The 27,744-nt window shown below is 41.8% G+C and overlaps 2 protein-coding genes and 1 long non-coding RNA gene across 11 annotated transcripts; 1 reads left to right on the top strand and 2 right to left on the bottom strand.

Annotated features, from left to right (window-relative positions):
* Positions 1-12,663, bottom strand: LOC124298533 (SH3 and multiple ankyrin repeat domains protein 1-like). Of its 2 annotated transcripts, XM_046750662.1 has the most exons (10): positions 12,341-12,663; positions 8,842-9,039; positions 6,366-6,816; positions 5,921-6,274; positions 4,622-4,872; positions 3,785-3,914; positions 2,162-2,302; positions 1,862-2,046; positions 1,571-1,794; positions 1-1,025 (listed from the first exon to the last, which is right to left on the bottom strand). In XM_046750662.1, exons 1-10 carry the CDS (start codon positions 12,416-12,418, stop codon positions 875-877), a joined length of 2,163 nt encoding a protein of 720 aa, XP_046606618.1. In that variant the 5' UTR covers positions 12,419-12,663; the 3' UTR covers positions 1-874. The 2 variants fall into 2 exon arrangements, with proteins under 2 accessions (XP_046606618.1, XP_046606619.1); XM_046750663.1 differs by lacking the exon at positions 8,842-9,039.
* On the top strand, positions 11,143-23,453 carry LOC124298559 (uncharacterized). 2 transcript variants are annotated; one of them, XR_006906838.1, is made up of 5 exons: positions 11,143-11,307; positions 13,558-13,586; positions 13,674-13,903; positions 15,356-15,437; positions 23,317-23,453. It is a non-coding gene; the product is annotated as an uncharacterized LOC124298559 (long non-coding RNA). The 2 variants fall into 2 exon arrangements; XR_006906839.1 differs by lacking the exon at positions 11,143-11,307 and adding an exon at positions 12,814-12,949.
* Positions 16,997-27,702, bottom strand: LOC124298535 (MAGUK p55 subfamily member 7-like). Of its 7 annotated transcripts, XR_006906836.1 has the most exons (13): positions 27,567-27,702; positions 26,807-26,919; positions 26,352-26,638; positions 26,006-26,137; positions 25,770-25,796; positions 25,019-25,186; positions 24,865-24,936; positions 24,630-24,754; positions 24,323-24,450; positions 23,315-23,617; positions 22,564-22,907; positions 22,206-22,476; positions 16,997-17,324 (listed from the first exon to the last, which is right to left on the bottom strand). XR_006906836.1 is itself a non-coding variant. In XM_046750677.1 (12 exons), the coding sequence occupies exons 2-12, from the start codon at positions 26,829-26,831 to the stop codon at positions 22,300-22,302; spliced, it is 1,662 nt and encodes a 553-aa protein (XP_046606633.1). In that variant the 5' UTR covers positions 26,832-26,919; positions 27,567-27,702; the 3' UTR covers positions 20,981-22,299. The 7 variants fall into 7 exon arrangements, 6 of the variants coding, with proteins under 6 accessions (XP_046606633.1, XP_046606630.1, XP_046606629.1 ...); XM_046750677.1 differs by lacking the exon at positions 16,997-17,324 and having other exon boundaries at positions 20,981-22,476; positions 23,315-23,491; XM_046750674.1 differs by lacking the exon at positions 16,997-17,324 and having other exon boundaries at positions 20,981-22,476; positions 23,315-23,599.
* Positions 27,703-27,744: the final 42 nt, after the last annotated feature.

Consider the following 27,744-nt stretch of genomic DNA (forward strand, 5'->3'; position numbering starts at 1 on the left):
TTCAATGTCGAGACACTTGCTGTTTATTCAGTTACGCAAAACGATAAAACGTTGAGGTATATACTGTAACTTTTGCTTAGGCAAACTATTTTATATCTTAGCTCTCTACATTCTGCTGTGTGGAGTTTATTGCGAATACACATTTCAAGAGCGCATTTAATGAAGATCAAGGGTCTTTGTGATCAAAGACAGTGTTTCAACTTGATGTGTCTATGCGAACTCATGTTTATCCGTTACGATTGGGTGAATTTCTGATCGATTTTCTCTTCATTCATTCACTTCCTAAGGGAATATCCAATTTTGTACAACTATAAAATACCTCTTGGAGAAACTTTGAGGTAATCTTATTTCAAATTTTTATAACGGTGTGTTTAGGTCACCTCGAAATTTTCAATATACAGATAGCGTAATATAACATTGCGACAAGTATTAAATCGATAGGACAGAAAAATAAATAACGAGTAAATTGATATATGGCACCATATAACTGATCGTTTCAAACGTAGAAGCTGTACCCACGGCTAATTGAAGGCACGAAAGGTATGCCATTCGTTGTTTACAATTTGAAAACGAGCCGGTATACAATAAGATATATGCATATAATGGGACCACGATACGAGTCGTTATCTCAACGCAGCTCGGGCTCGCTGGATACTGATAAGCAATATTGCATAGTGAGCACGGGACTAACAATAAGAGTAATAGTAGTTATAATACAATACGTAAAAGTGTAAACCTATACTAGGTGTAATATATCGTGAATTAGGCATATACCGTTTGGCTGTCTCTCCGTATTATACATAGGTAGGTGGTAATGCCTGGGTGGCCGAGCTGCTCGCCAGAATCAGCAAGATAGACAAGCAACGTTAGCGATTCACTTGCTCTTTTTTTTCGACCTGGGCGGCTTTGACACGGATGATTCAATCTTCTCGGAAACAATCTTCTCCGTAAAGTTTGTGTGAATTTTTTCACCCGCCCGACAACCCACCGGCGGCGCGCCGTCGGACGACGGCACCAGTGTGATTCTGTAAATATCACACACGTTATGAAGAAAGAGAGAGACATAGATAGATAGAAATCGATCTTGTTGGCGACAAACTTGTAAACATCAAAAGTTTAGAGAGACTCTCATGAAGAACGAAATCGTAAGATGAATAAACCAGCTTCCACAGGATGGTCACTAAATCTCCATCACGAAATTCCCTGACTTTTCCAGATTTTCCAGATAAAAATTTTATAATTTTCGCTGACCAATTTGGATAAATTGGTTACAGAAAATTGAAAAAAATATACCTATTTTCCATATATAATATTTATGAATATTTAAAGTTTGAAGAGAATCTTCCGGCGATGGTAAAAAAATTTCTATTCCATCTGAATTATCTAATACTTAAAATAATTGTGCGACGATAATAATTATGGAGAAAAAATTAGTCAACGATTCCTTGACTTTCCACAAGAACCCCTGACATTTTCCTAACTATTCCAGAATTTCAGAATCCCATGACACTTCCAGGTTTTCCAGAATTCCCTGATCAGTGGTCACCCTGATTTGAATAAATCGTCCTACCTCAGCTGAGGGACGCTCAAAGGGCGAATCAGGCTCTTCACAACAGGTGGCACTTCACCAGGTCTCGGAAGCGCAGGGCTGCTTGCACAAAGAGCAGCACTGGTCAGCTGAGAGACGAGGGAAAAGCTGCGATTGTCAGGACCCGAGCTGGTCCTGAAAACCCTCCGTATTTTCGACTTGAGGGTCGAGGGTTGTGGGGGCAGGTTTGTGGGTACCGGGGTCACCTGTGGACAGTCAAGTCGTGGGTCAGGTCTTTCTTCTAGCCCGTCGTCTTCTTCACCAGGGACTCACCTTGCCCTGGAGTACTCTCGCCGCCAGCTCAGGTTCGCTTCCCCATCTACATGAGGTCGTTCGCTCCAGGAGTCGGTGCCTCGCGAACCGCTCGATTATCTCGGCGCAAACGTATCTACCGCAGAATCTTGCCCATTGCTCGGCTCGCAAGCCTCGTCCGTAGTCTCTGAGGGTTGGATTGGCACCTGGAATTTATTTGGAGTGTAGAAAGTTGAACAAAATATCTTTATACGCAGCGCGCAAGAGTACGTTTGATCTTCTTTCTTTTTCAGATAATCTAATGGCACCCGTACCACTTACCAGCGAATAAAAGGATCTTCGCGCACTTAGTTCTGCCCTGAATTGCGGCTTTCATCAACGGCGTGAATCCCAAAGTGTTTCGAGCGTCAACCTCTATCCCCGGACACCTTTGCAGAAGGATACTCACGCATTCTAATTGGCCTGGAGAACAATATAAGATCGTAAAGTTCCGTTATCCTTCGAAAGTACTCGGAGGAGGGGACAAGAAATTGAAACTTCACAATCCGTCGGAGGGCTGCGATTACATAATAAACTATGAAAATTACCAGGATTTCACTCCAAAGTTACTTTCCTGGGGAAATAATCATGCAAAGTGTGTTCAATAAAGTTTTTTTTCTTTTAGCTAGTATACAATCTAAAAACAGCTTAAACAAAATTCAGACAAAGGAATCATCGTAGACAGGTCAAGCCAAGAAAGTTTCGAACGCATGTCTATTGTTTATGTTTACGAGAATTTTTTTTACCGCCTATTACATCACTTCGACTTGGCATTGTAAAAATGATATTTGTCTGTCGACGTTAGTCCTCAATTTACATGTTAAGTTAAACAGGCTGGCGCAATCGCAGGTAGAATTGAAATCGATTAAACATTGTGAATGATCGGTGAAACGTTGAAACCCGAGTGGTTGCAAATAGGTTTTTTCTCAGTATGTGCGTAATAAGGGCGACGACTTCCGTCCTAGGAAAAACGGAAGCGTGGGAGCATTTTCAGGGCCGAATAGTTTCGTTTTTGGAAGAGCTATCGGGGTGCCGAAAAAAGAACGAAGGATGAAGGTAGGCTGGTAAGCGTCTGCAGATTGTACAGGCGCACACAGATGCAGGGAAATGTTTGCTCGACATAGTGTGATAGTCGCGTGGCGATGTGATTGGTGGGGGCTGAAAATAGCCGACAAAGCAATTCGATTGGAGGAGGTGAAAGCCTGGGCTACATGCAGGAACCGCGTTGAGAGAGCCCGAGGCAGGAGAGATGGAAACATCAATAACACCTTCTAAATTGATTGATTTACGCTCCGTGCCGAGGTTTATAACCGAGCTTTCGCGGAACTCTTGAACCGTCAACGATTCCCAGCTGGGCATTAGAATATAAATATTTTTTCAGAAACAAAATGTGCGAAGAAAATATAAGGTCTCATCGAAGCAATAAAAAAAAAATTGTCTATAAAATCGTCGAGATAAAAGGCCTCTTCAAATTTGGCAACCTGGGAGGGAGGGCTCCCCGAGAGTCCACGAAATGTCAAATTGACTCGCGGACCCGCTTTTTGATTATTAGAAGGCGACCGCGATCGGTGTGTAAAATCATTCGTAAATGGGGCAGCCAATCTATGTAGGTATATTTTGAAACCTGGCCAAGAATAATTTGACAGATCACGAATTTAGCACAGTTTTCTTGTTGACATGATTTCTTCTTTTTTCTTTTCTCTTTGTTGTGATTTTTTTCTTTTTTTTTTTTCTTAATGGCCCATTTCTATTTCACATATCCTTGGATTTTTTCACAATAAAAATTTTCTGCGCGAAGCTACCAAGCAAGATTCACATCGTTTCTTCGCAATGTCTTGCAAAATAGTTATACAACCAATCTGTAGATTACTAATTCAATGATTATTGAATAACGCTGACGCTCACCGGCCTGAGTGGCGAAATGCAGTGGTGTGTTACCCTCGTTGTCCGGCAGGTTGACATCGACTTCCGGAAAGCTGAGGGCAGCCTCAAGCATCGCCGCAGCTCCATCCCCAGCCATGTAGCTCAGGGCAGTCTGAAATCGGGGCAAAAAAATGTAATGTAATGTAATGTTTATTTAGTTGTCAAAGGCCTCTAACGATCATAAGGCAAAAATACAATGAATACAAAGTGTGCAACAGAATAAGTTGAAAAGATAAAATTTTACACAGAGTCAAGAACCATAGATTGTAAATAGAAGGTAGGTATGTGTAAAGAGCAATGAGTAGATTAATTTGGTCTCTCAGAGCGCAATTGCAGAATAATAATTAAGGTGTACGACAATTTGACCAACATGGTATTGAAATGAGCGTATTTATACATTGAATGACGATTAAGGTCTGCAGAAATGAGCAACAGTAGGTACATATTATAGAAAAATCACGTATGGTGTATAGGTATAATACGCCTAACGAGGCCGCATGCGGTTTGCGAATCGTGTAATCCTTGGACAAAAGTCGTTACAACGACTACTAATGCTGTGGGGATTTTGCAACGATCACCCGCGAATTAGCTACACGGTTCATTTAGCACGTTTAGCGCTTTGATCGGAATATTTAAACGGCCCGTGGCTTCGGTTAATGTGAATTAATCCGCGTGTCGCATTGCTGGGGATTCCGAAAGCGCTGTTTTACCCGCTATTCATCGGTCCGTATTTATAGCGACGCGTTTAACAAAGGGATGAGGATGAGGAGGAGGAGGAAGAGGAGGAGCGGGGGGGTAAAAAAAAAAACGCACACTCACCCTGCCGCTGGCGTCAAGCGCGTTTATGTTTATCTCCCTGCCGCCTTGCGGCGTTCTTGCGTTCGCCATCATCTGCCGGAGGGCCGAATTGCTACCGTCACGGGCCGCCCTGACAAGGGCCAACGGTCCTCCGAGGTTCGTCGTTGTTGCAGTTGTAGTGCTCGTCGTCGTCGTCGTCGTCATCGTGGCCGTCGGCGACGGCGACGTGGCCACGGCGTCTCGCAGGCTTTCGAAAATCGGCGATGCCCGATCTGCGGACGTAAGAAATTTAACGATCAAGAGTCGACTTCGACAAGACTGATCATTACACGTCTCGACCGGCAGTCTTTTTCTAACACGATCTGTCAATAGCCTCGAGGCTTTGTTTATCGACGGGCAATAATTCATCGACTGTTTGACTTGTGCACGAGGAGAATAGATCTCCGATCGAGATTGGGAATCAGTGATGGAATAAAAATGAGAGATAAAGAGTAGAAACAAAAAACTAAACGAGTGGAGAGTACCTGAGTCGAAATTTAATGCTTACTTTAAACGAACTCCTACGTAGGGCTTAAAGATAGTAAAGTAGGTTCTATTTCAATCTAATATCAGATCCTACTTTGACGATAAAAATGTACAAAATTTACCGATTTACCGAGTTTAGGCTCAAAGTAGGGTACGTTTGGAACCTGCTTTCACCCTCCAGAGGTGGGGTTAAACCTGTTCGTTTGAAACCCTCCTTCAACGTTCAAAATCCTAATCGATTCTGATTGATTATGATCGAAATACAAAAAATACGATTAAAACGTATGAAATCAAATTAAAATCGCAATAAATACGAATTGGTTTACACACGCGTTTAATCGCATTTTCTGTATATTCAATCAGTTTAAAGGCTTTTTGTATTCGTACGAACGTTGAATGAATACAGTTGAAATGCGACACTTAATTTCCAAATGTTATTGAAACTTGTCAAAGTGATGTCGAAATAGCCCTTGGATTATTCACTGTGAACACTTGAATGTCGCTGTAATAACACATCTGTAAAGGAGGAGTTGCAGATCCAATGAAGAAGCCGTAGATTGAATAGTGTCGAAATAGGTTTCAATCGTCTACCGAGACCGTCAGAGTAGGGTTTGGTACTTTAATTCAATTTTCAGAAGTTGGAGGTTCGATGTACGGTTTGTTCTTAAATTTCTTGGAGTTCAAGGGTCAATGTAGGATTTCTAGGTTCGGTTTCTTTGAAAGTAAGTTTACATGAACCTTGGTAGGGTGAAACGCAGGCGCTAAGTTTCGACTCGAGTAGACCAAGTTGATTACCTTGGAGAACACCTTTGTGATAGACTTTGGCCTCGTGGGCGTGAGTCTTCGAAGTGAAGAGGGACTTCTTCTCCTGAAAGCTCGTGTCCGAGCTGAAGGAGACGGACTTCTTGACGCCAACACGGGTCGGCTTTTTCCAGCTACTCGGCAGACTTGTGCTCGGCGACCGGCGAAGTTCCACGCGATTTTTGTAGCTCTCCGGTAGAACCGTCGAGGTTCCGTTCTCCCGCAATACCTGCGCCGTTTTCCCTCTCGAAGACGATGGTCTTCCCGCCGGCTCCCTAATATCGTTACTCTGAAAGTATCCCGGGGGAAACTTGTCGAGCAATCTTCTCTGGTACCCGATAGGACACCCTGAAAATTATGAAGCAGCACAGGGAACGTATATCCTCCCAAAGTCCAGGGCTAGATGAAAATTGCGTTTCAGATATCAATTCAGACTCACCGTTCCTGTCCTCGACGGACACCGGTCCCCAGGGAAGGTCCCTGGACTCCTTGGCGCGTACCAGAGTCACCTTGACGCTGTCTTGACGAGTTCTTCTCGACGGTTCCGGGATGAAAGGGAGGTTGGAATTTTTTTTCGGTAGGTTAACGATGTCCTGGTGATTTCTAACCCTGGATGACTTTCTTCGGCCGGTGGCTGTTCCGCCGCTGGTTTTCACAGCGGCACGAGATTGGCAGGACGCTGCTGTTGTTTCGCAGACGGAGAAGCTGGAGAAGCCCGTATAACCGTTGCGGCCGTTCCGCGCGTTTTCGCAACGAGTCGAGGCAACTATGCTGTAGTTGGTCAACTCCCTGGACTTCGACGCTCCCGAGGACGAGGAAGGACCAACCTTAGGTCGCGAGGATGAGCGACTCTGCCGCTCGCTGTGCTCGGCGATGATACGGCGGACCTTCTGCAAACGTTTAATCGACGAAGTGAAAGTTGGGGGAAAAATTGGCAAATTGAGCGGATCGTGAGCTGATGAAAATGGGCCGAAGCACTTCGGATCATCGAAAATAGGCTATTACGGCTTCTGTTTAATTCAGGGCGGACCTTGAAAAGGTCATCATTGAATTTCGACCGGCTCACCCCCCAAATCAGCTTCGCATAATTCAAAAATCATTCCCTGATTCTTTCAGATTTTTATTTTAATTCCATTCAACCCTTTCAGGGGCACGGCAAACATACCGAACCGATTTAGATGAAATTTGACACGGGATATTTGTTTCTTGGGTCGCTGATTACGATGATTATGAACTCAAAATTTGAAAAATGAAAATGGTAGATCCAATATGGTGGAGCGAAATCCAAAGTCATTTGATTTCGCTTCGAAAATATATAATGTATAACCACCGCAACCCACGCGGGCGTGGCATCGGTAGGTTTATTTCAGCCGATATAGAAACTTGGGAAGCATTCGGTGAGTAATTAGAATTTGGAATTCCTGCTCGATGGGAATTGCAAATGTCAGAATTTATGAGCAGCTGTAGACGGATATCCGTAGGCAACTGTGTACGTACAAAGATCGACGAAAATTTACCCGTGATTACGTTTACGCTACAATAACACCAGCTGTTTATCGCCAAACTTAGACGATTAAACTCCCAGCAGCGGCTGTGCCAAAAACGCGGTTATTATGATAAATTTGATTTTTTTTCTCGACTTAATTCTTTACGATTTTACGCGTTTTCCGTGATTCAGAGCCGAAGACACGAATTTTCGCAGATACCGAACGACGGAAGAAAGCACCGGCGTGTTCGGAGACACCGTATAATGTTCTTACCGCGAATATGTGCGCGTATGAGCTTCACGTCGAGACTCTAAATTGTCGGAATTAAATACCGCGTAGGTATAACACCTACGTTCATCAATCTCGCTCAGTCATAAGACGCGGCAAAACCGAGTTTTACACTCAACGAACTAACGACCCAAGTTCAAACCGCGTTATTAATGTCATTGTAATACAAAAGAATTAGCATAACATCAGCATTCTCATTTTCGAACAAGTACCTACTGCATCCGTTAGATTGACAACAAAGACGATTAAAAAAAAAACGGCTAGTCAATGCGAAAGTGACAGATTGAGAAAAATGCTAATTAACAGTGTTGTTCCTCGCAGCTGACACTCGCGACACTGTCAAATACCTCAAAACACTCTTAAATTCATCACCAAACAGTGCGACCCACAATTCCTGTACCTACAACGAGATTATCACTGTGAATTATTCGCAATTTCTACACCCACTCGCATTTAGATTCCGTCTATAACATACTTAATACTCGGACGATGTTAATCACATCCAACGAATAATAGTCGACGAGCACTCGTGTCATTGAGCGAATGAACACTTACCGGAAGAGTTACAACACACCGAACTGCAAGTTTAGGATATTCGAGCTTGATGCGCCGCCCGTAATTCCTCAAATTTCTACACGACTTAGGAGGAGAATAGAATAATCAGCCTCCGCAAGTTATCGCACTGGTACCGTGTCACAGGACGCACTTGAACAGTGGTACAAAAATTGGTACCAGGACCGAAACGCGAGCGCACTTCGTGCGTATCGTCGCTTTTGCAGATAGTATCTGACTCCGGTCCCCCGGGTGCTGGTCGACTCTGCACGCGTCGTCGTCTTCGAGACGAGACGAGGTGAAGAGGTGGAGAAGGTAGTAGTTAGTTTCGGTGGTGGGTTCTCTCTCTCTCTCTCTCTCTCTCTCTTTGGCCGAGCGCTTCTCAGCGTGCGCTATATTTACACAAGGCGCAACTCGGTGTAATATCGCGGGCCGGCAAAGAAAAAACAAAGAATGAAAAAGAAGCAATTCGAAACTCCTCGGTTTTTGCGCACGCGTCGTTTTCTCGCTCCAAGTATATATTATAAACGTCGAACAATGACTTTTGCGAGGAAGTAAATTATAACGAGACGGATCGAGGCGTCTTACTTGGTACGTTGTTGGCTCAGCAGTGCCGTCGGACCCCGGTCTGGTCCCAGAATCGAGGGCCTTTCCACCGCTCTTGGGACCGCGGTAGAAGGAGTCGGACCCCCGTGAAGACCGCGAAAACCTTGGCAATTTCAACCTCCGTCGCGTCCCCCCCAGCAGCGTCAAAAAATCGGTCAACTCGCAGCTCGACCTGATACGCTAAAACAGTTTCGGATACGACGTGATATTGGGTATCGTGGATGTATTGGGGGAAATTTTTTTTCTTGTATTCTTTAGCTGCATCCGTACGTCAGTTGATTCTTACGCCGCTTTTAAAAGAATTTTATACAAACAAAATATCTATCTTGTATAATTCCAACATCCGCAGCTATAATCTGCGATTTTATATTGCCAAAGAGTAGCGGCGTTTATTTTTTCAATCTGCAACAGGTTATTACCGCGGGATATAACGCACACGTATGCATACACGTGCCGATATTGTATAATATTTGCGCTGCAACATGAACGCGTTTAATACCGTAGCTATGAGCGATTTTAATTTTTATTTGTTTACCTTTAGTTACTAAATATATCCTAGTCTTGCAGCGTTTTCACATCACGCTCTCTGGTGTTGTATTTTTATTTTTATTGTCTGTTTTTTGTTTTGTTTTCGGATCCCCCATTTATTTTTTGGCACCTTTCTTCCTGTCGGATTTCGTCCCCGCGGTCTCGTGCCGGATTAATGCTACTACATACACGGATCCGAAAATAAACGACGGTTAATATACGCTACCGTCGTCATTTTTGCACCGCGTGATGCAAACGATTGTTATTATCTAGATCAGCGTGCATCGGATCGGTATCTCGAAATTCGCGTCTTCTCCCAGTCTCTCTGATCGATGTCGGTCTAAATTTACGTATAAAAACTGTGTTTAAACGGTTTTCTCGTTCTTCCATATCAGTTTACCAAATCGACGGAAACTTCCGACTGTATGAAGTACGGTAGATTAGTTATCGGTTAAGTGGAAAGAAAACAAAAAACTTTGGCACCGATTTAACTGATATAGATGCATATAAGAAAGAAAAGATTTTCAAAAGTATCTGGAACGGGCATTAGATTGGTTAATTTTTGAGCTTTTCTTTTAATAAAAAATCACTCGAAAAATTTGTAACAAATACTGAAAGAAAAAAATTGTCGTCAAAACCTGGAGGAGATAGGAAAATATTTAGAGGTCGCTACCGATTACTATTTTTTATTTATTTTTACGTGTTCACTTTACGGACTTATATATATATATATACTTATATATATATATATGTTAGTTTATTTTTTTTGCATCGTGGTCCAATTAATCGTTCACCAATCAACGGCAAACTACGTCTAACAATTCCGCAGTTGGCTGTTCTCGGCTTTCATCCGAAAGATTAATCGTCTGGTAGAAATTTGGATAACAGTTTTTGTTACCGAAATAGGACTATCGCATCACCATCATGTCCTTGTTTCGTTTTCGGTAATGATTTTTATGAACAATGATTAATTGGAACACGATACGAAAAAATTAACTAATATATATATTTATATACACACACAAGTCCGTGAGGTGTGCACATAAAAATAAATACAAAATATTACAATAATTGGTCCTCTAGATATTTTCTTACTTCCTCCAGGTTTTACGCCAATTTTTGATTTCTCAATATTGGTCACAAATTTATCAAGTAGCATCTTGAAAAAAAGGAACATAAAGTTAAAAAATTAATCATCCTAACGGGCTTGTCCACGACTGATTAGAAAAATGTAATTACAATTCCCCATTGGATTTTCGGGTTGAAATACCCTTGCCGAGAAAGATAGCGATCCGAGTAACAAAACCGCACCTTTTCACCGGATCCCTCGCAAACAAACCGTCATGCCTACATGTCCTATAATTACCACGCTGCACATTGGCATCGCGAGTCGCGCCCAGTTCTGTTCGTATAATACGTTCGGGTTTAGTATTAAGCCTGCGAACACGTGCGCGTTATTTCTGTGGTCACGCTCAGCACGTGCCTGTCTCTCCTCTCCTCTCCTCTCCCCGGCGCCTAAGCGACACCAGCGATTCCTCCTCCGGGTTCATCCTCCCCGAAAATCGCACGTCGACCCGCAACCTGCACCATAAATTTTCCCTCAAGTTCATCCGGGGAGAATCCGAGACCCGGCTTCGGGGATAATTCACTTTCAGCGTACGAGCGACGGGCTGCAGTAAAAAGTCAAAAGCATGCACGCTCCGATCGGAAATCCTTCTCGTGCCAAGTAGATGGAGTTGGAAATAGAAACGAGGATTTCTTCCGTGCCAAGATCAGCGGGAACTAAACCACCGGGGTCAGAGGTCACGATTCAAGGACTCGAACCTGCGTCCAGGCTCCGTTTTCTTTCCGATAAGATTGAGGAAAGATTCCAGCCGATCATAGGAGAGGATTCGGGACCTGGACTCGGGATCGATCCAGGTTTGTTATTGGAAATTGGATATTTTAATTTTCCTGAAACCTCGCAGTCGCGCTCCGTCGCTGGACGATCGTCTCGGTCGAGCCCTGGTTCTTTTGAGAACCAACATCAGGTGTAAACAGCTTATTTTATGTACGAACCTACCAGGCGATATTCGTGCGCACGCCAATTATTAAGCTTCACGCGACGGAAACTGATTCCAGAGCCTGAATGTGGGGAGAATGACGTCCGAGTTCGAGAAACAACGCATCTTTACCGTTTTCAGTCGATTTCAAATCGACGGTTTTTTTTTTTATTTTCATTTTCCTAATGTACATACATTCGAGTATATGCACAGGAAATTTCATGTCGATTCGACAAATATTCTCAAAGTTACGCGCACATTTGCAAACACACCCCGGAGTGCTTGAAAGTGTTTTTGAAACTTAGCACGCGTTTTTCTCAAAACTATGTTTTCAAAGTCGGTGGGCAAGATTTTTCGGAAGCCGCTGAACCGATCAGTCTCAAATTTCTACACATGCTTTATGAATAGGTACATTTTTCAGTCCTTGATCGAAGGTTTTTTCTAGCCGGTAAATATTTTTCATTTTATAAGCAAATTGAGGTGAAAATTTTTATGGAAAATCGAAATTTTTTTTTGTCAACCCGCCGTTTTGTTAAAAATTAATATTTTTCCTATTCCTTCGATCAAAGACCAGATAATACCTCGCATTAAGTAAATAGTTTTTGTTTTCTTATTTTACACGATCCGGTCAACAGATATCTTCATCACCGCAAGACGCCTTTTTAGATGTGCTCCCGGAGATCGGCTCTATCAGCTTTAAAAATCATTATTTTCGCAAATAAAAAATATCAGAATGAAGTTAAATGTCACCCCAACGTGTTGAAAAATCCTCGAAAACTCGCTTTATTTCGGCCTCCTGCGACCAGGTTAAACCCTTCAAGACGGCAGGCAATGGCAATGAACGGTCACGCTTGTTTTACGACGGCTAGATTCTCCGTGGATCTTTACGCAAGGATTGTTGAACGACTTACCCTTTTCAATTGATCATTGAAGCCCTCGGGAGGCAGGAACCTGTTCCTCTCCTTCATTCTTCCTCCGCTGACGACCATCTCGACCTTTTAAATAAGCGAAGCGCGTCTCGATGCAGCACCTGTTATACTTCGGAGGACGCACTGCGCGCGTCGATGTGACATTACGCGTTTCACCTCCTACGTCACGTGCATCGAAATCGCCAAAAGTTTACGTTATAACAGGTTTACCGTAATGCTGAGCAAATTTGATCAATTGATTGAGAGCTGCGCGTACAATGGGTGCCGACCCGCACGGCGTCTGGATCGAGTAAATACCTCGAGATAATTCGAGCCCGAGGGGCTTCGGCTTCGTTTCTAATTAGCCGTTCTCGCGCCTCCGAGGCAATAATAAACACTCTTCCGTTGCGGTGCAAACATCCGTAGAGGTTGGATCGCGAACGGCTTTTATTGCGCGCTGCGAATCAACCCGAGTAGACGATAAATCAAGCTCCGCACTGCTTAATTCGATCGGACAATTTTTATACGAGAAAACTTTCAACGACTCCGTTGGTTGTATGATTGTCTCAGGAAAGCTCCGTGATTCCCGTGAACGAACATCCGAAACTTGAGGTATCGTAGAGAAAGGAGTCTTCCACTGTCTTTCGCATCGCGTCGAAATTGTTGACGTTGAATACGAGAATGGTAATCGCGTTAGGCTTCCAGGGCAATTGCGTAATTGAGTTGAAGAGTCGCGACGGAGGCCGGTTACGATTCAGGTCTTCCCTCTCGCAGGTCTGCAACGAAAAAAGTGCACAGGTTTTTTTATACCGTTTATTATAGATTTTCACTCACTGAAACAGGGAAAAGTATTCAAAAAGTTACATCGCGTAAGGTTTTTGCTTCAACTCGCGTTCATAGTTTCATTTAGAGTGAAGCTCTCGTTTAACTCGAAATCTAGTGTCTTATTCTTGGTTCTAAAAGTCCTGTGCAAAAGTGATATCTTACTTCCATTTAATGTGTATTAGAGTGAGATGTAAAGAATAAATACACCCAGGGAAAGAAAAAATGGAAAGCGTAAGCGTCTTCGGAGGTGTATAAAAGAGAAGACGAAAAGGTTTCGTTATAGGCGAAAAGAATAAACACGGATTGTTAAATAAATTTCGTAAAGAAATTGTTTGTTTAAATTTGTTTTTCATTATTGCTATGCTTTTTTTGTTATGCAAACACCTTGTATTTAGCAAGAATACTGCGCGTGACGGCGGAAAATGTAAGTAATTTTTGGATTCACCACACTCGAAAACATAATATTTGCCGAAAACATCCCATGCAGCTGAAAAAAAGTATTATTTTGCAGACCTGTGCTGTAACCGTAGAACCGAAGACTCCGAGAGACGGAATCGAGGGAACCTCAATCCGACAACGAGGGTGAGCGACTCTGCGGCACTCCGCGTCTGAGGGGCGATACTTTGGATTGTTGTTCGCAGCTCTGGAAGTACGGAGGTGTCTACCCTTGGTCTACGAGGGTGGAATTCGCGCCCGCCGCACGCGACACGCACGCGCGATTAGCACCAAGGTGCTGCGCCTGTATGTAGACCCTCTCTCTAAACAACCCTCTCTCCGCACACACGTCATATCGCCTTTCCTTCAACAAGGGTGCGGATACGACGCCGCCTTGTACTTCCAGTACCATAAATTATCGATTCTCGAGAAAACGAATTATTACCTATCGGGTTAGAACATCGAATCCCGGTTAGGGAATAGGCTCCTCGATTTCTTCTGCACCCTTCCGGAAACTGAATATAACAGAGTCGAAATTTAGCGCCTAAATTTGACCCTATCGTGGGTCATATAAACCTACTTTGAAGGAAACTGAACCCAGAACTCCTACATTGATCCTTTATCTTCTAGAAATTTGAGAACGAACCGTACATTGAACCTCCAACTCCTCAAAGTTAAACGCTCTCAATAAACGATTGAATGATATTTTGACGCCATTCAATCTACAGCTCTTCCATTGAACCAGTCACTCCTCCTTTATAGATATGTTATTACAGCGACATTCAAGTGTTGACAGTGAATAATCCAAAGGCTATTCCGACATCATTTTGACAAGTTTCAATAACATTTGAAAATTAAGTGTCGCATTTCAACTGTATTCATTCAACGTTCTTATGAAAATTTACGAACCCTACGTAGGGTTTAAAGTAGGCGCTAAATTTCGACTCAGATATGTACTCTCCTTTCCTTGAGTTTCCAAGTTTGATAAACCTGGATCCACTTAATTAGCTGTGACTTCGTTGTAACCGCTGCCAAGTTCGGTGACACAACTGCAGATGACTCAGGAGTGTGGGGCATATTTTAGTCGAGTATTCAATTCTCTCGAATAACTATGGCGTTCAAATTTCCTCGAACTCGACTTCAATCCAGGGTTAAAAAATCCATGACTCTTCATTTATCCGCATGTACGTTTATTGTACCGTTGTTCAACCTGCGAGGATTTGCATTTCTCCAAGGATCCCGATGTTCCTTCAACCCGACCCGGTGACCCGCGGCCCTTGACTTATGGAGCATGGCCCTCGTGGTTCACAGGTCAAGAACTCGTGATTTCTAATCAGCCCCGTGACCCAAATGATCCGTAAGGTTCGCACTTTAGTCACAACTTGATGAAACGTTTCCTATTCGAGAATTCCTGCACACGGTGTGCCGATTTTTGAGACTCCGATGGATCCACATTAGTTCCTGCTGAATAAAACTTCCCAATCGACTTTCTCCAAGTTTAAACACGAACTACGTTGCACCGCACGCCCATCTCGGGGTCCGAACTGCGGTTTATCACGAACAGTTGTGCCGTCTGCCCTCTTTTGATCTCGGTGCCAAAATATTGTAACAGCTGATTAGCTCCTCGTACCATCCGACTGTTAACGCCAGTTTGTTTCGGTGTCGTACAGACATCTGCGGATGAATTTATCACGTCCAATTTATTATTCGTTCTTTGAAAGTTTATCCTCCTTTTGGCCCGTTTAATTATGATTTCAGTGCAACACCCAACCGTCGCATACCTCGAACCTTTTGACACATGGCGTGCCGTGCATGGGGGGGATGCTTGGCGTTCCGTACCGTGAGTACTATACCCTCTTCGATGGCGTGTCGGACGTTTTTTACGCAACCACCGCCGCGTGTTTCCTCACGCACGCACGCACGAGGCACGTAGGCACGCAAGCACGTGTAAATATGGGCGTGCAGGGTATAAAGCCACGATAGATAGATAGATAGATTGATGGATGGATGGATAGGTGTGTAGATATGCAAAGTTACACTCAACCCACTTCTCCCTGACTGCTGGGTAATCATGCTTATACATACTGCATATATACACAGGAGCCTGATTGTTATAGACGGTTGTTACCGGCACACGCCTGCCATTCTCGGCATAACTAAATCGCCATGCACGACTAGTTGCTACATTTTACCCACGTTTTACGGGCGCGTGTAGGTCTCGGTGTGCTACACGGCTTGTCCTAAATCCCAACCTCAAGGATGATGTTTCACTTAATTACAAAATACAGAACGGACAACCCAGGGATGTGTTCCTAATTCGAGGGGATTCGTGATAACATCTCTGTACAATAATTCTCGGGTAGTCAAACTTGTTGCTCAATCCTTGACGAATGTTTTACCAATATTTCAATGACGCTCTTTAATTTCATCTGAAAATTACAGGCATAAGCATATGCATAAGTACAGGCATCCTTTTTAAGCCCTTGACTGTCAGTGTCAGAAACATATGGACAGAAAAAAGTCGTACCACTTTGGTGTCATGGCATATATGTAGGCATTGGAAACAAAAAACATGTTTTTACTGCATCGATTTGACTGCGATTTGGTAAATCATAATTTTTTAGGTCGCTGAATTATAGGATAAGTCCACGACATTTTTTTTTTTTTTTTTTTGCAACACAAAAGTGGCACGTAAGTCTCATTTTCGCCTGACTGTTAAGGGGTTAAGGACAGAGTCAGAAATTTGAATTCTTTACGCTTAAAAAATTCGTCTATACATTCGTTTCATAGATAACAGGTGTTACATCCTCGTAGACTTCCTTTCGTCACACTTTCGCGGTTTCTCTACAACAATTAACGTCCTCACATTTAACCAGAGTCGATTTCTAACTTCCAACAACCGTTAGCTGGGATAATTAGAATCCTGAATGGGCTGCCATTGTGCCTGCCGCGAACAGGTGCCTCGCCTCGAGCCAGGCGGCAAGCTACATTCTCTCCATTGTAAAATTATCGATAAAACACGAAGCCGGGTTCTAATTAATCTCGGATATTCTCGCGCCGCACCTGGGAAAATTGTTCGAATATGTACGACGGCGTTTTGATAAATATTTTTGTTATTTTCATTCGAAATCGAGGTAAGTCTTGAATTAAAAGAAGCGCCGATCGGCTGCAATACAGACGTTGTAACAACGCTTTAAACTCGAGGAACGCCTGCAGGTACCGCGTGTATAAAACCTTTCATCAGCAGCTTGAGTTACATAATTTTCCGAACTAAATGGTTCTATTTTCAGGCAGACTTTTCGACCCCGGAGTCACGCGAGTGTCCATCACGAGGATGCGGGAGTATTGTACCGACCGTGTTAAATTTAAATCTTCACTCGTCACGTTGTAGGTTCACTCTGCGCACATCTGCGTATCAAGTATTTACGATAGCCCGTGTAGCAAAATAAAGCTCGCGAAGCACACGCGTGATGCGCTGGGTTGGTAGGTATGCAAGTACATTGTACCTATACTCCAACGTGCGTATATCGCCTTTCCCGAAATAGACATCTGGGATGGTTATTTTCCTTCCTCTCCTTCCTCCCTTTCCTCTTTTCTTCTCCTTTCGTCACCCTCGTCTTCATCTTTTTCTTCTTCTTCTTTTCCTTCTTCCGCAACTGCAGGTGGAGTCGAGTTTACGCAAGAGAATGCCAACGACGCGATATTGATCACTTGGAAATGTGTATACCTATGGCGAAAAACATGAAATTACGGTGATACATGTAGCTGTGTGATTTTTTGAAAAAAAAAAACATATTTTAATTTCTTCTACGTAAATAATAAATGAAAAAATTGTTTGATCAGACAAAAGTTTGCTTGAAGAAAAATTACCTATTTTCTGAAATATTTATTGTAAATAATAACCGCGCAAACTTCAATTTTGCGTTTAAATCACATTTATTCAAAAATAATAATTAATAATAAGCTAGGAATGTAGAAGAATTGATAAACAAGGTTTAAAAATGAATGTTTTTCGTACTTCTTCTATTCTTCTTCGTGCGGACATTTTCGTATCAAACCCCAAACGTAATCTTCCATCGTGCTCTAATTATACTGCTCCTGATAACGTTAATAACGACAAAGTCCATCACGTCTTGGTGAAAACGTTTTCCTTTTTCTTTCGAACAGGCACCCATATTAGCTATCAACCAAAAACTCTTCAAGACTTATTTATCATCGTAAAAAAGACAGAATCAAACTTTACGAGTAATAAGTAATGATTTTGATTATTATTCGATGTATAGAATACAAATGTATCATCTCAATAGACACTACACAAAAAAATATTTTTCTTTCATCGACCTGTGTCATCATTCAAAGCCGCGTGTGAGTAGGATTATATTATCATCGAGATGATTTTTCACCTGTCGTACATTAATTGCATTGAATCAGATCGAATCATGGGACATTGGTTTTCTTCCCCCTTTAGCCACCCGCTGGCTATCCGCAAGGCTAGATCGGAAGTTATAGGATCGCGGTGACCCCGAGAGTTTTCCAGGGGTCGACCTTGGGGGGCGACCAAGGAGTTCCAGGGACGAAACGGGGAGAGGCGTTGTATCGAAGGAATATTAATTAGGCAGATAAATACCGGGGTGTAGGTATAATACGTTAGGTATGCCTGTAACCTATCCGTCCATGCGTTTACGTAGGTATGTCTCGTGTCTGAATACATGTACCTATATTCAAATCGCGACCGTGGCCGGAGTCGCGCACGCCTAGATGTGTTGTTTGCCAAAATATATGCAGAAGGGAGTCGTAATAATTTATAACCGGCGACAACTCCGCGTGTTGTACGCTAGTATAGTTATACATACGTAGGCTGGAAGGAAGAAAGGAGGTGAGAAAAAAAAGGGAGAAATCGCATCGCGAGTACATAAATAACGCTTGTGATACACGTTGGTGAGAAAATAGAGGTATTCTCACGGTTGTTTCATCGTTTTTTTTTTCATCTTATTTTAGTCTATTTTGTCTTCTATCGAATATAGCGATCGCCACTAACAACAAGCTAAAAATAATCGATGCTTCGATTAATCGGGTCCAAAGAAATAATCGAACACGACTCGATTGAATCGGTAAAAAGAAATCGATTAATCGATTATTTCGTATTCTTATTTTCAAACGGTGCATATGGTACCAAAGTTTCGCAAACTTCAGCCCGTAGTCTTTTGATAATTTATAGTTTCATTTGAAATATTATTCAATTTCAGGTGAAAATATTCATTCATCTTTCACTAGTTACATGAAATAAGTGTACTTACAATTAGTATGTAAGACAATGATAATAATTGACTCTAATCACATAGCGTCGTTCATGGGAGTAAGAAAACAAAAACCGATTGTGAGAAAAAATAATCGAATCGGTCGATTAATCGAGTTTGAAAAATAATCGATTATTCTTGATCATTCTTAATCGAATATCCTCAGACAGATAATCTTAGAGTCAACAGTTCCCGGGTTTAGTCTTCTTTTTATAATAATAATAATAAATTCTCACGCAGCTCTGGTTATATCGCGTAGATTAACGCGATCGCTCAGAGGCCTATTACTAAATCGGAGAAAGAAGAGAAACCAAAATAAGCGTACACGAGTATGCGAGACTGTTGCTGCCAATCCCTGAGTGTTTCGATTCTCCGGATGACGATGCGTAACCTCTTCTGTGTACAGCTGTACACACATAAGTACGTCAGACGTACGTTGGAAATACACGTACGTTGTACCTACGTACAACTCGGGATGCGGGTTTAAAATTAGTTTCGGTTTATTTTCAGCCAAAAGTCGAGTTGTATACCTACACGTCCATGTGTATGTGTAAGCATACGCGCGTGTAATTTAACTGCACGTTAAGCACACGTTCTTATTCGATTCGTAAACCATACACAACAGTTGGCATTGGTTAGGATCGAGAACTGAGGTACATACGTGGGTTTCATCTGGGAATCACGGTGCGCGTTCAAATCGCCGCCCCCCGGCTCCAAGTTTATAAACATCTTTTAAGATGCGCAAATTGCGCAATCCGCGTTACACGTACCGTATGCAAGTACGAATGTTGGATAAAAATAATGTTGCCGTACATCCCATTCTCTTCTTAATATAATATACGTGTATAAGTATGTACCTATGTACGTTATACTGTGAGCCGAAAATAATAACATACGTAAATACAATTTTAGTTTGCGTTACTGTATCGTTATCATATTTATACAAATATTATATCGGTGTGTTTACGTTTATTGTTATGGGTTACTTATGAATAGTCCGCAGCCGCATTTCGTGATCGTGCGTAATTATACAACGCGAGCCTTTGCTCCGTGAAATTTTTTTTCTCTCGTTTGCACACTTATCATTCACTTTTCTACACAAGTCGACAATCTCTTCCGTGCATGCTTCATCTATACTTAAGAATTGATATGGTATAATACGTTGACTGAAGACTGTTGAAGACGTTTATCCTAATGGGGTTTTGTGTGTTATATGGGATTTCGAGTTAAATGGCTACCGCCGATAAAAGAAGCTGTTTACAAAATTTTGGGATCGTACGCGCCATTTCAAAAAAATACGAAATCATCGATTAATTTTTACCGATTCAATCGAGTCACGTACGAATATTTTTTTGGACCCGATCAATCGATCACTTTTAGCTTAGTGGCCATCGCTACCAGGGGTAACCGTTTTCAAATTCTTCACATAGAAGTGATAAGAAAACACACGCCTCACAATCAGAGTCGTAACGCGTATTGGACTTCGCTTCTTTCGCCGTGCGCTCAATTTAAACCTAATTGTCATTGTAATGACCGTATCGTGCCTCGATTAACGATTAACTTGCGGCCAGTGCGTGCATTGCGAAGTTGGTATTTTCTTTGCTTTTTTTCTTATTGATTTTTATTCAAGATCGCGAGGGGAAAGGCCGCCGCGCTATTGTGTCACGAGTATGAATTATAATAGCTTGAGAGCTTACGGTGTTTGTAATGCAAATTATGCGCTTGAATAGTCGATACATGTGTGCAAAGAGACACATGCTTAGATGCAACGAGTATCAGCTGAACGATTTTGAAAGTTTATTCAATTTTTCATGTCACGGGTCGTTGGAGGCCTTTGCCCGTAAACCACGGGCCAACTGTGTCTAGGTCATCTATTATTAGGCCTCCTTCTTACATCCCCCCCCCTCGATATGTCACAGATGCGATCGGTTCAATTATAATGTGGAGCGGTACAACACAATGAGTACAATAATTACAACAGCAGTAACAATACGAATGGTAGTGCATTTTGAAGATAACAGATTGCTCGGGATTGGGGGTTAAAGAGAAGAACGAACCGAAGAGTGAGAAATCGAGACACGTTAGATATTTGAAATTGTAATTGTATATTTCAATTGATAACGTGCATATATTGATGAGTTTCACAGTCAACGAATTCCGTCATACCGACGAAACTTGAAGTTAATTAAGGTGCAATATCGGTTTTTGTTCCTCTTGAATTGTTTGGTATGGAAAATAGCGATACTGCGACACATTATGCATGTATGAACATCGATTAGCTAATTATTTATACTTCAAGTGGAAAATACAATGTAGGATATTATTATTATTATTAACATTATTATTGTTTTAATTCTTTGTCTATCCATTTGGCAACAGTCAACAACAATGGAGTTAGTTAATTATTATTTATATTATAATAATAGTACTGATGGTAATAGTAATACAATATGAATTTATCTCGCATTTGGTTAAACACACCGCGACGTAAATGTTTTTCATATTTCTCCCCTTACTCTCTTATAATGTGTTACAAGCGATCATCGGACTCAACTAATCCGTATTTGAATACCTATACGTATAATGCGGGAACGTCGTGCTACCGTTCAAACTGCTCTAACACGCAAAGTTGGATGGGAAAATAGGTAAATTATCAAGTACCCAAAAACTTCGTGACACTCTTTCATGGGGTTATGATTCAATTGGTATAATTGAGGATTCTAACGACAAGAGTTTAGCATGAGTTTGTTAATTACTCAACTAGTTAACTTTTTACTGCAAGACGATTCAACACAGCTGGTAATATCAACACGTTACCTTAGGATTACTTTAAGCATACCGTTGATTTATAAAACGATGTTTTAAGCGCAGCATCCGTTTAAAATTAGTTAACTCGCGAACAAATGGCGATCTCGTAAATTGAAAGAATTAATCTCGCACGTTTCTAATTTTAACGCCCTTTCACTGATTCTGTCGAACCTCAAGTTACGGAATGTTCCCATACGATATATATGTATTTGTCTAGTTAAACGTGTACTACGTTTTCTTTCCTTTTTGCAAATGTCTCGAAATAGTAAGAAAAATCCGGGATACGATGATAAATCCGATCAATTAATCGCGCACGCCAGCAGCCTAGAAATTTCGCAGAAAATATCACTTTTCTCATCTTCCAAGCGAATTCAATTTCTGTACAGAGAAGAATCATTTTCCAAACTGACGATCGAACTTTTGAACTATTCTCAAGATGTGACATTCTAAATTCTCTACCACCACCACCACTGCCACCAAATTTTGCTGTTTTCAAACGATACCTCAATCAGGCTGCGGCAACGGCTCGATTTCGCGTCTCAGTATCAAACTCTTCGGATTGCTTCTGCTACTTGGGCTTCTTCGTTCCAAAATTTCTCACTGGACCCAAGAGGCCGGAACCCACATGGGTTCAGTTTCTACTCTTATAATTGCGTTTACGAGCTGCTCAAAAGCCATCGACAGGTCTGCATTGATGATAGTTTCATCGAAATGATGAGAATAGTGGTATTCTATTCGCTCACTGCGGTGAATCATTTCGTGGAACTCGTCGTCCTGAAACAGTGTCGATTAAGAGGAATAACGTGCTAAAACAAGTGAGAAAAATATCGTAGAGTTGACCGTCATTACTCATTTCCGTACCGTGAAACCCCGTGAGTTTTTCTCGTCAAATGTGGATCTTGCCCTTGCTTCGTTCCTAGTTTCTTTAAGGATCTCGAATTTAGGTGGTTTGATGAAGATAACGAACGGCTTGAGCTGCGGATTTCGCAGCATCTTGACGGCCTGGTAATGCGGGCTGAGCACACAAACGTATCCGGCATTCACCAGGGATTCTACACTCTCCCTGCTTGTGCCGTAAAGATTTCCTTTATATTCTCCATACTCTACGAACTTCCCAGAGGCTATGTCTTCGGTGATCCTTTCACGTGTCACGAAGAAATACTCTTTGCCGTTCACCTCGCCAAGTCTGGGTGGTCTTGAAGTGTCTGTTTGATGGAAACAATTGTTCGAGTCATTTATTTATTTACTTATTTATTCATAATAAAGGGAAAGTCCCTTAATACACGAATGATACAAGAAAAAAAAAAAGTTTTGATAGAATAAAAAAATATTAACATAACAAGATAGCAAAAAAAGGAAAAAAAATACTTGTTTATATTTTAAAATTCACAAATACAATACAGGGAGGGCTATTGCAAGGATCAAACTGATAAACGTGCTTGTTACACAGTAGAGACAGTTTGTTTACGGGAGATATAAAATTGTAATTAGGGTTATCTGTAATTTCGAAAATCCGAGGACCTTCAGAAGCTGGCTTGTTTATTTCATTGATTTTCTGGCAGAGGCATGCTTGCAGAATGGTAATCAAATTTATTTTCTTCAATATACTCACAGGGGATTGGCGTCCTGTATTTTTCTGGATCAGTAGCAATGAGTCTGCGCTTCAGTTCGTTCCTGCCGACTCCAGGAGGCCCAACAAGAACGATGGGCCTGTAGGACCCGGGCCTCGGATAGAGCTTGGCGACTTCCTCGTAAGTTGGCATCTCCTCGCGGTCAAAGTCATCGTTTTCTGCCACGTCATACATGATCTTTTTAGTCTTAAGAGCTTGCAAGTTGCACTTTGTGGGCACGACGTGCGAGGAGGTCTGGGGACGAGGGCACAGGGCAGGCAAAGGCACTGGAACAGAACACAGACCTAATCGAATGTTAGGGATCTGAGGTGATTAATTGTTGTTAAGAGTAGTTCTCGATTATTTTTTTGTTTTTCAAATATCTTCAACGTTATTTTATCCTCTCATTATAAATTCCATCGATAGAGTTAGGAAACAAGGAAGCAGGGGATTGATTGCTGCATTTATATCCACAAATAAGCATCGTTGTAACTGGGGAATGCAAAATATATTAGTTAGCCAAAATTCATGTCCTATATAGAAACAAAACATATTTGGAAGACTTTTTCGAACGTGTCAAAGTGAACAAACAAACTCTAACAAATTCGGGCACACACATGTATGAAATACAGAATCTTTAACTTTACCAAATTGTGATGATCGAATGAAATAACACTCGGGTGAAACTATTTTGATTGTAAAACTTTTTAAGCAACACCAAAGGTGCTATAATAATTCAGCAGCACGTCCTTCACATTCGACTATAATAAGGTAACGATCAATAACCTACTGCAGCTGATATTTTATACATACAAGAAGTTTTATTAGAACTAGAATAAACCAGGAGACAATGAAATTATATACATCCATACTTGAATACACTCAGTTTTATAAAACTATTACAAAGTTCTGAGTCTTTTTTTGAAATACATCTATAAATAAAAATACCTATAGATCTTCAAAATCTAAATAATCAAACTATTAATAGGACAGCAACGTGTACCACTTACTTATGTTGTCAGTTTCGTCATTCTGCTCCTTCATGTGACGCTGTAAGACGATGATTCGCTCCTGGAGGGCTCGGCTCGGTATGAGACCAGCTCGCATATTGCGATCGCCTTCACGTCGTGCTTGCCACCTTTAAATACAATGTTGTATCATAATTATTCAGTAGAGTTTTTATCAATTTTGCGAATAGAGGAGTTCGAGAAATTGCTGACATTTGTTAATTCGTGCTTTCAGGACTTAGAAATTGAAGTAATGTCCTAAAATTAGAGTTTTTTGTTTCAACCTTTCTCGCCTGACGACGATACCAACCAATGAGAATCGTCCTGACTAACAATATGAAGTACATCTCCCTTGACAAAATCCAAGCCTGCTTCCTTGCAAGGTATGAAAGGATCATCAGCCGCGGTGTATGAGAAATGTGCCCGAACACGAACCTGCGAATGAGTATTTAAGAACTACTTCTAGGCTCAACATATACACAGTTTGAAATTAGAACAGAAATTTAAGGCGTTCCAAGCTTTCGTTTGAGAATATACCTCATTACCTTGCTTTCCCTGACGCCAGACTTGCTATCCGCTGGAATAATCACAAACGAGATGGTGCCTTTCGTATTTTTCTAAATGAGAGAAAAAGAAAACATTGCAAAAATAGAGACGTGTACTTATTAAATATCACGAAATCTTAAAAAGTGTGCTCACCAGAATTTCCAGCACATAACTCGGTGTCTTTCCTTCAACGCTGATACCATTCACCTCGCAAATCTCGTCGCCGGCGTGAATAACGCCAGATCTATCCGCTGCGCCTCCCAGCATTATCCGAACAAAGATGATCTTGCCGGTTTCTTCGCAGTTTCTTATCGTCGCCCCCTATAAAAAAATAGAATCTGATATATAGGGTTATTTTGTTAGGCGATGCCTTTAATCAAGTAAATAATATGCGATTGATGCAAGCTGCACAGGTATGGTTATTTGTTTTATATTTTTCCATCCATGCATTGAATTCTATTGAATAAACGAAAAGAGAAACAGCTTTAAAATTCAAGCATTCCACTTGGAACAAGAGCCTGGCATACCAGACGGTTACTATTTCTGCTGACTGTGCAGCTCAGAGTGAAATCAGAGAACACAACTCGTCTCTCGAAGCGCAAGAATTTAACGATCGTTCAATATTATCAAAGCATTCTTTGAATTTTTTAAATTGACTGTAAAATGTTATGTTTATAAGGGTAATAAACTTGGCAGCACAACGGTTTCGAAACCGTACTGTAAAATGCACGTACTGTAAAATATTTATGCGATCAGGTTGCCAAATGGTAAAAAAAAAATGGCCAGTTTATTTTTGGTAAAACAAAACTACACGAAAAGCAAAATTTCTGAAACATTTTGATTCAGATATTTTTTTTTTTTCATTAACGAGACTAACATTTCCAAAGCACAGTGAAGAACTTACCACAAATGGTTCAACTTCAGCACCACACTTCAACGCAAGTTTGTCAATGATAAAAGATATTTGTTAATATATTTAGTTTTTCAATCACAATTGTGTTTCTCTTAGAGAGAAAGCTAATGTATCATCGTCTTCTTAGTAGAAAAGCAGTCGCAATAAATGAACCCTAACTATAATCTCGCCTCTTTATATTCTTTTGAAACTAAACGATTCCCAGCAAATCAAGTAATTGAACGTACCAAAGGCTCGTCGGATTTAACAAGCTGTACAAGTTTGACGTACTCTTCATCTTCGTCGACTTCCGCGTGTATTTCTGGCGGCCTTGGGTAGTAGTCCTTTTGAGCAACGGAGTCGTGAGCGCACAGCAAGCCCTGCAAATGGAGAAATAGCTGAATAAATGGAATATTTTTGAAAATACCAAGAAACTAAAAATCCCGAGAAGGAAAGTGGACAGGTTTAACAATTTTGCACCCCTCGATCTTGAATTTATTCGCGCACGAAGCCTTGATATTTGGAAAGGAAGGGTATACATGGATATTTGATTTCCGAATTGTTTACTTTACAAATGTAGTTATGACATCCTACCTGGATATGAGGCTTCTGCAATAGATGAAAGAGTTCCTTGCAATCTTCGGATACATGTGTCCTTGTCGATAGTAGATCCAAAACATCGATGTCGACATCCATGGCATTAGAGAGTACAGGAAAAAATTTGTCATCCTTTGAGTTGCTGGTTATCTTGTTGTGAACATTGACCAGCGCATTGAGCTCTTTTGACCTGAGCAGTTCGCTCAGAAAGCCAAATTCTTCGTCGGTGCAGCTTGGCAGTTCCGCCTTGTTCTTTTCCAAGGAGGCGAGGAGCTTTGATAACGCTGGAAGTACAGGGATCGGAATAAAACCAATTATACAAGATAGGAATAAAAGAATATATATACGGACTATAATCTAGAGAATATAATATAGACGGACAAAAGAAGCGTGAACCGTGACTGTAGCACGACACGTTAACCAAAGCAGTGTACCTAATCAGTCAAACGCACCTGCATCCCGGTTAACGTTTTCCATGACAGCTGTCGTAACTCGTGGCTTCCCCTTCCGTGAGTCAGACGCCGGCTCGTCATTCGCAAGAAACTCTCAAGCTGAACGCTGCAGGCTAACAATAAAAGGGGTATTTTAACGTTTGAGTGACAAAAGAAGATCGCCGATGTTGCCACTTATTGTTAGGGGATGAATTTATCGGCTCGGAGCCGCAACGGACGCGTGATCCTGCTTTGTTTACTTTTATTCGTGAATGCGTAAACATGCGTGACAATCACCGCTGTGTCGCAACGAAAATACGCACGCGACTAGCAATCACTGTTATTCAAGCGTACGACGGGTGGACGGAGGAGGGGAGAGGAGGGCGGAGAGATTATTGGCTCGTGTAAGGTAGGTAACCGAATTAGATTGAGTTCAACTCTCTCAGCGCTCGGAGTAGCGGCGACCACCTCGAAGGTACTGCGATCGCGAATTGCATCGCGGTATTGATCGCTAGCTGTCTGTCCCACCTCCAAAGAATCGCGCCGCTTCGCTCGAAGCTATAGGTTCATTATTCGAAAGGACAGCTCTCGCTCTTACGTCAGACAGAAGCTAACTATCAGCGATACTAACGTCGAACGCTCGTTACGTAATTAATATACGTTGGAAAATTGGCCGAGGTGTGCCTAGAGTCTGGTTCTAGCCGCAGTACATAACTCGTAACTGGGGCAGTTGGTGAATGGAGGGTCAGTGCTACGAGTATAAACAGAACGGTCGACGTACTCAGTACATAGTAGATGATTTTCCCGATCGAACCGACATTTCGACAGGTGCAAGCTATGCTGGACCACCGGCTTTCAACACCGCGTTGTTACGGGGCACCAGCGGGAAGTAAACCAGGCAAGACTGCCGAACGAATCGTACTGCAGACTGGCACTAGACCGAGTCAAGGCCAGGTGGA

Source organism: Neodiprion virginianus, chromosome 2 (genome assembly GCF_021901495.1).
Source record: "Neodiprion virginianus isolate iyNeoVirg1 chromosome 2, iyNeoVirg1.1, whole genome shotgun sequence".
NCBI lineage: Eukaryota > Metazoa > Arthropoda > Insecta > Hymenoptera > Diprionidae > Neodiprion > Neodiprion virginianus.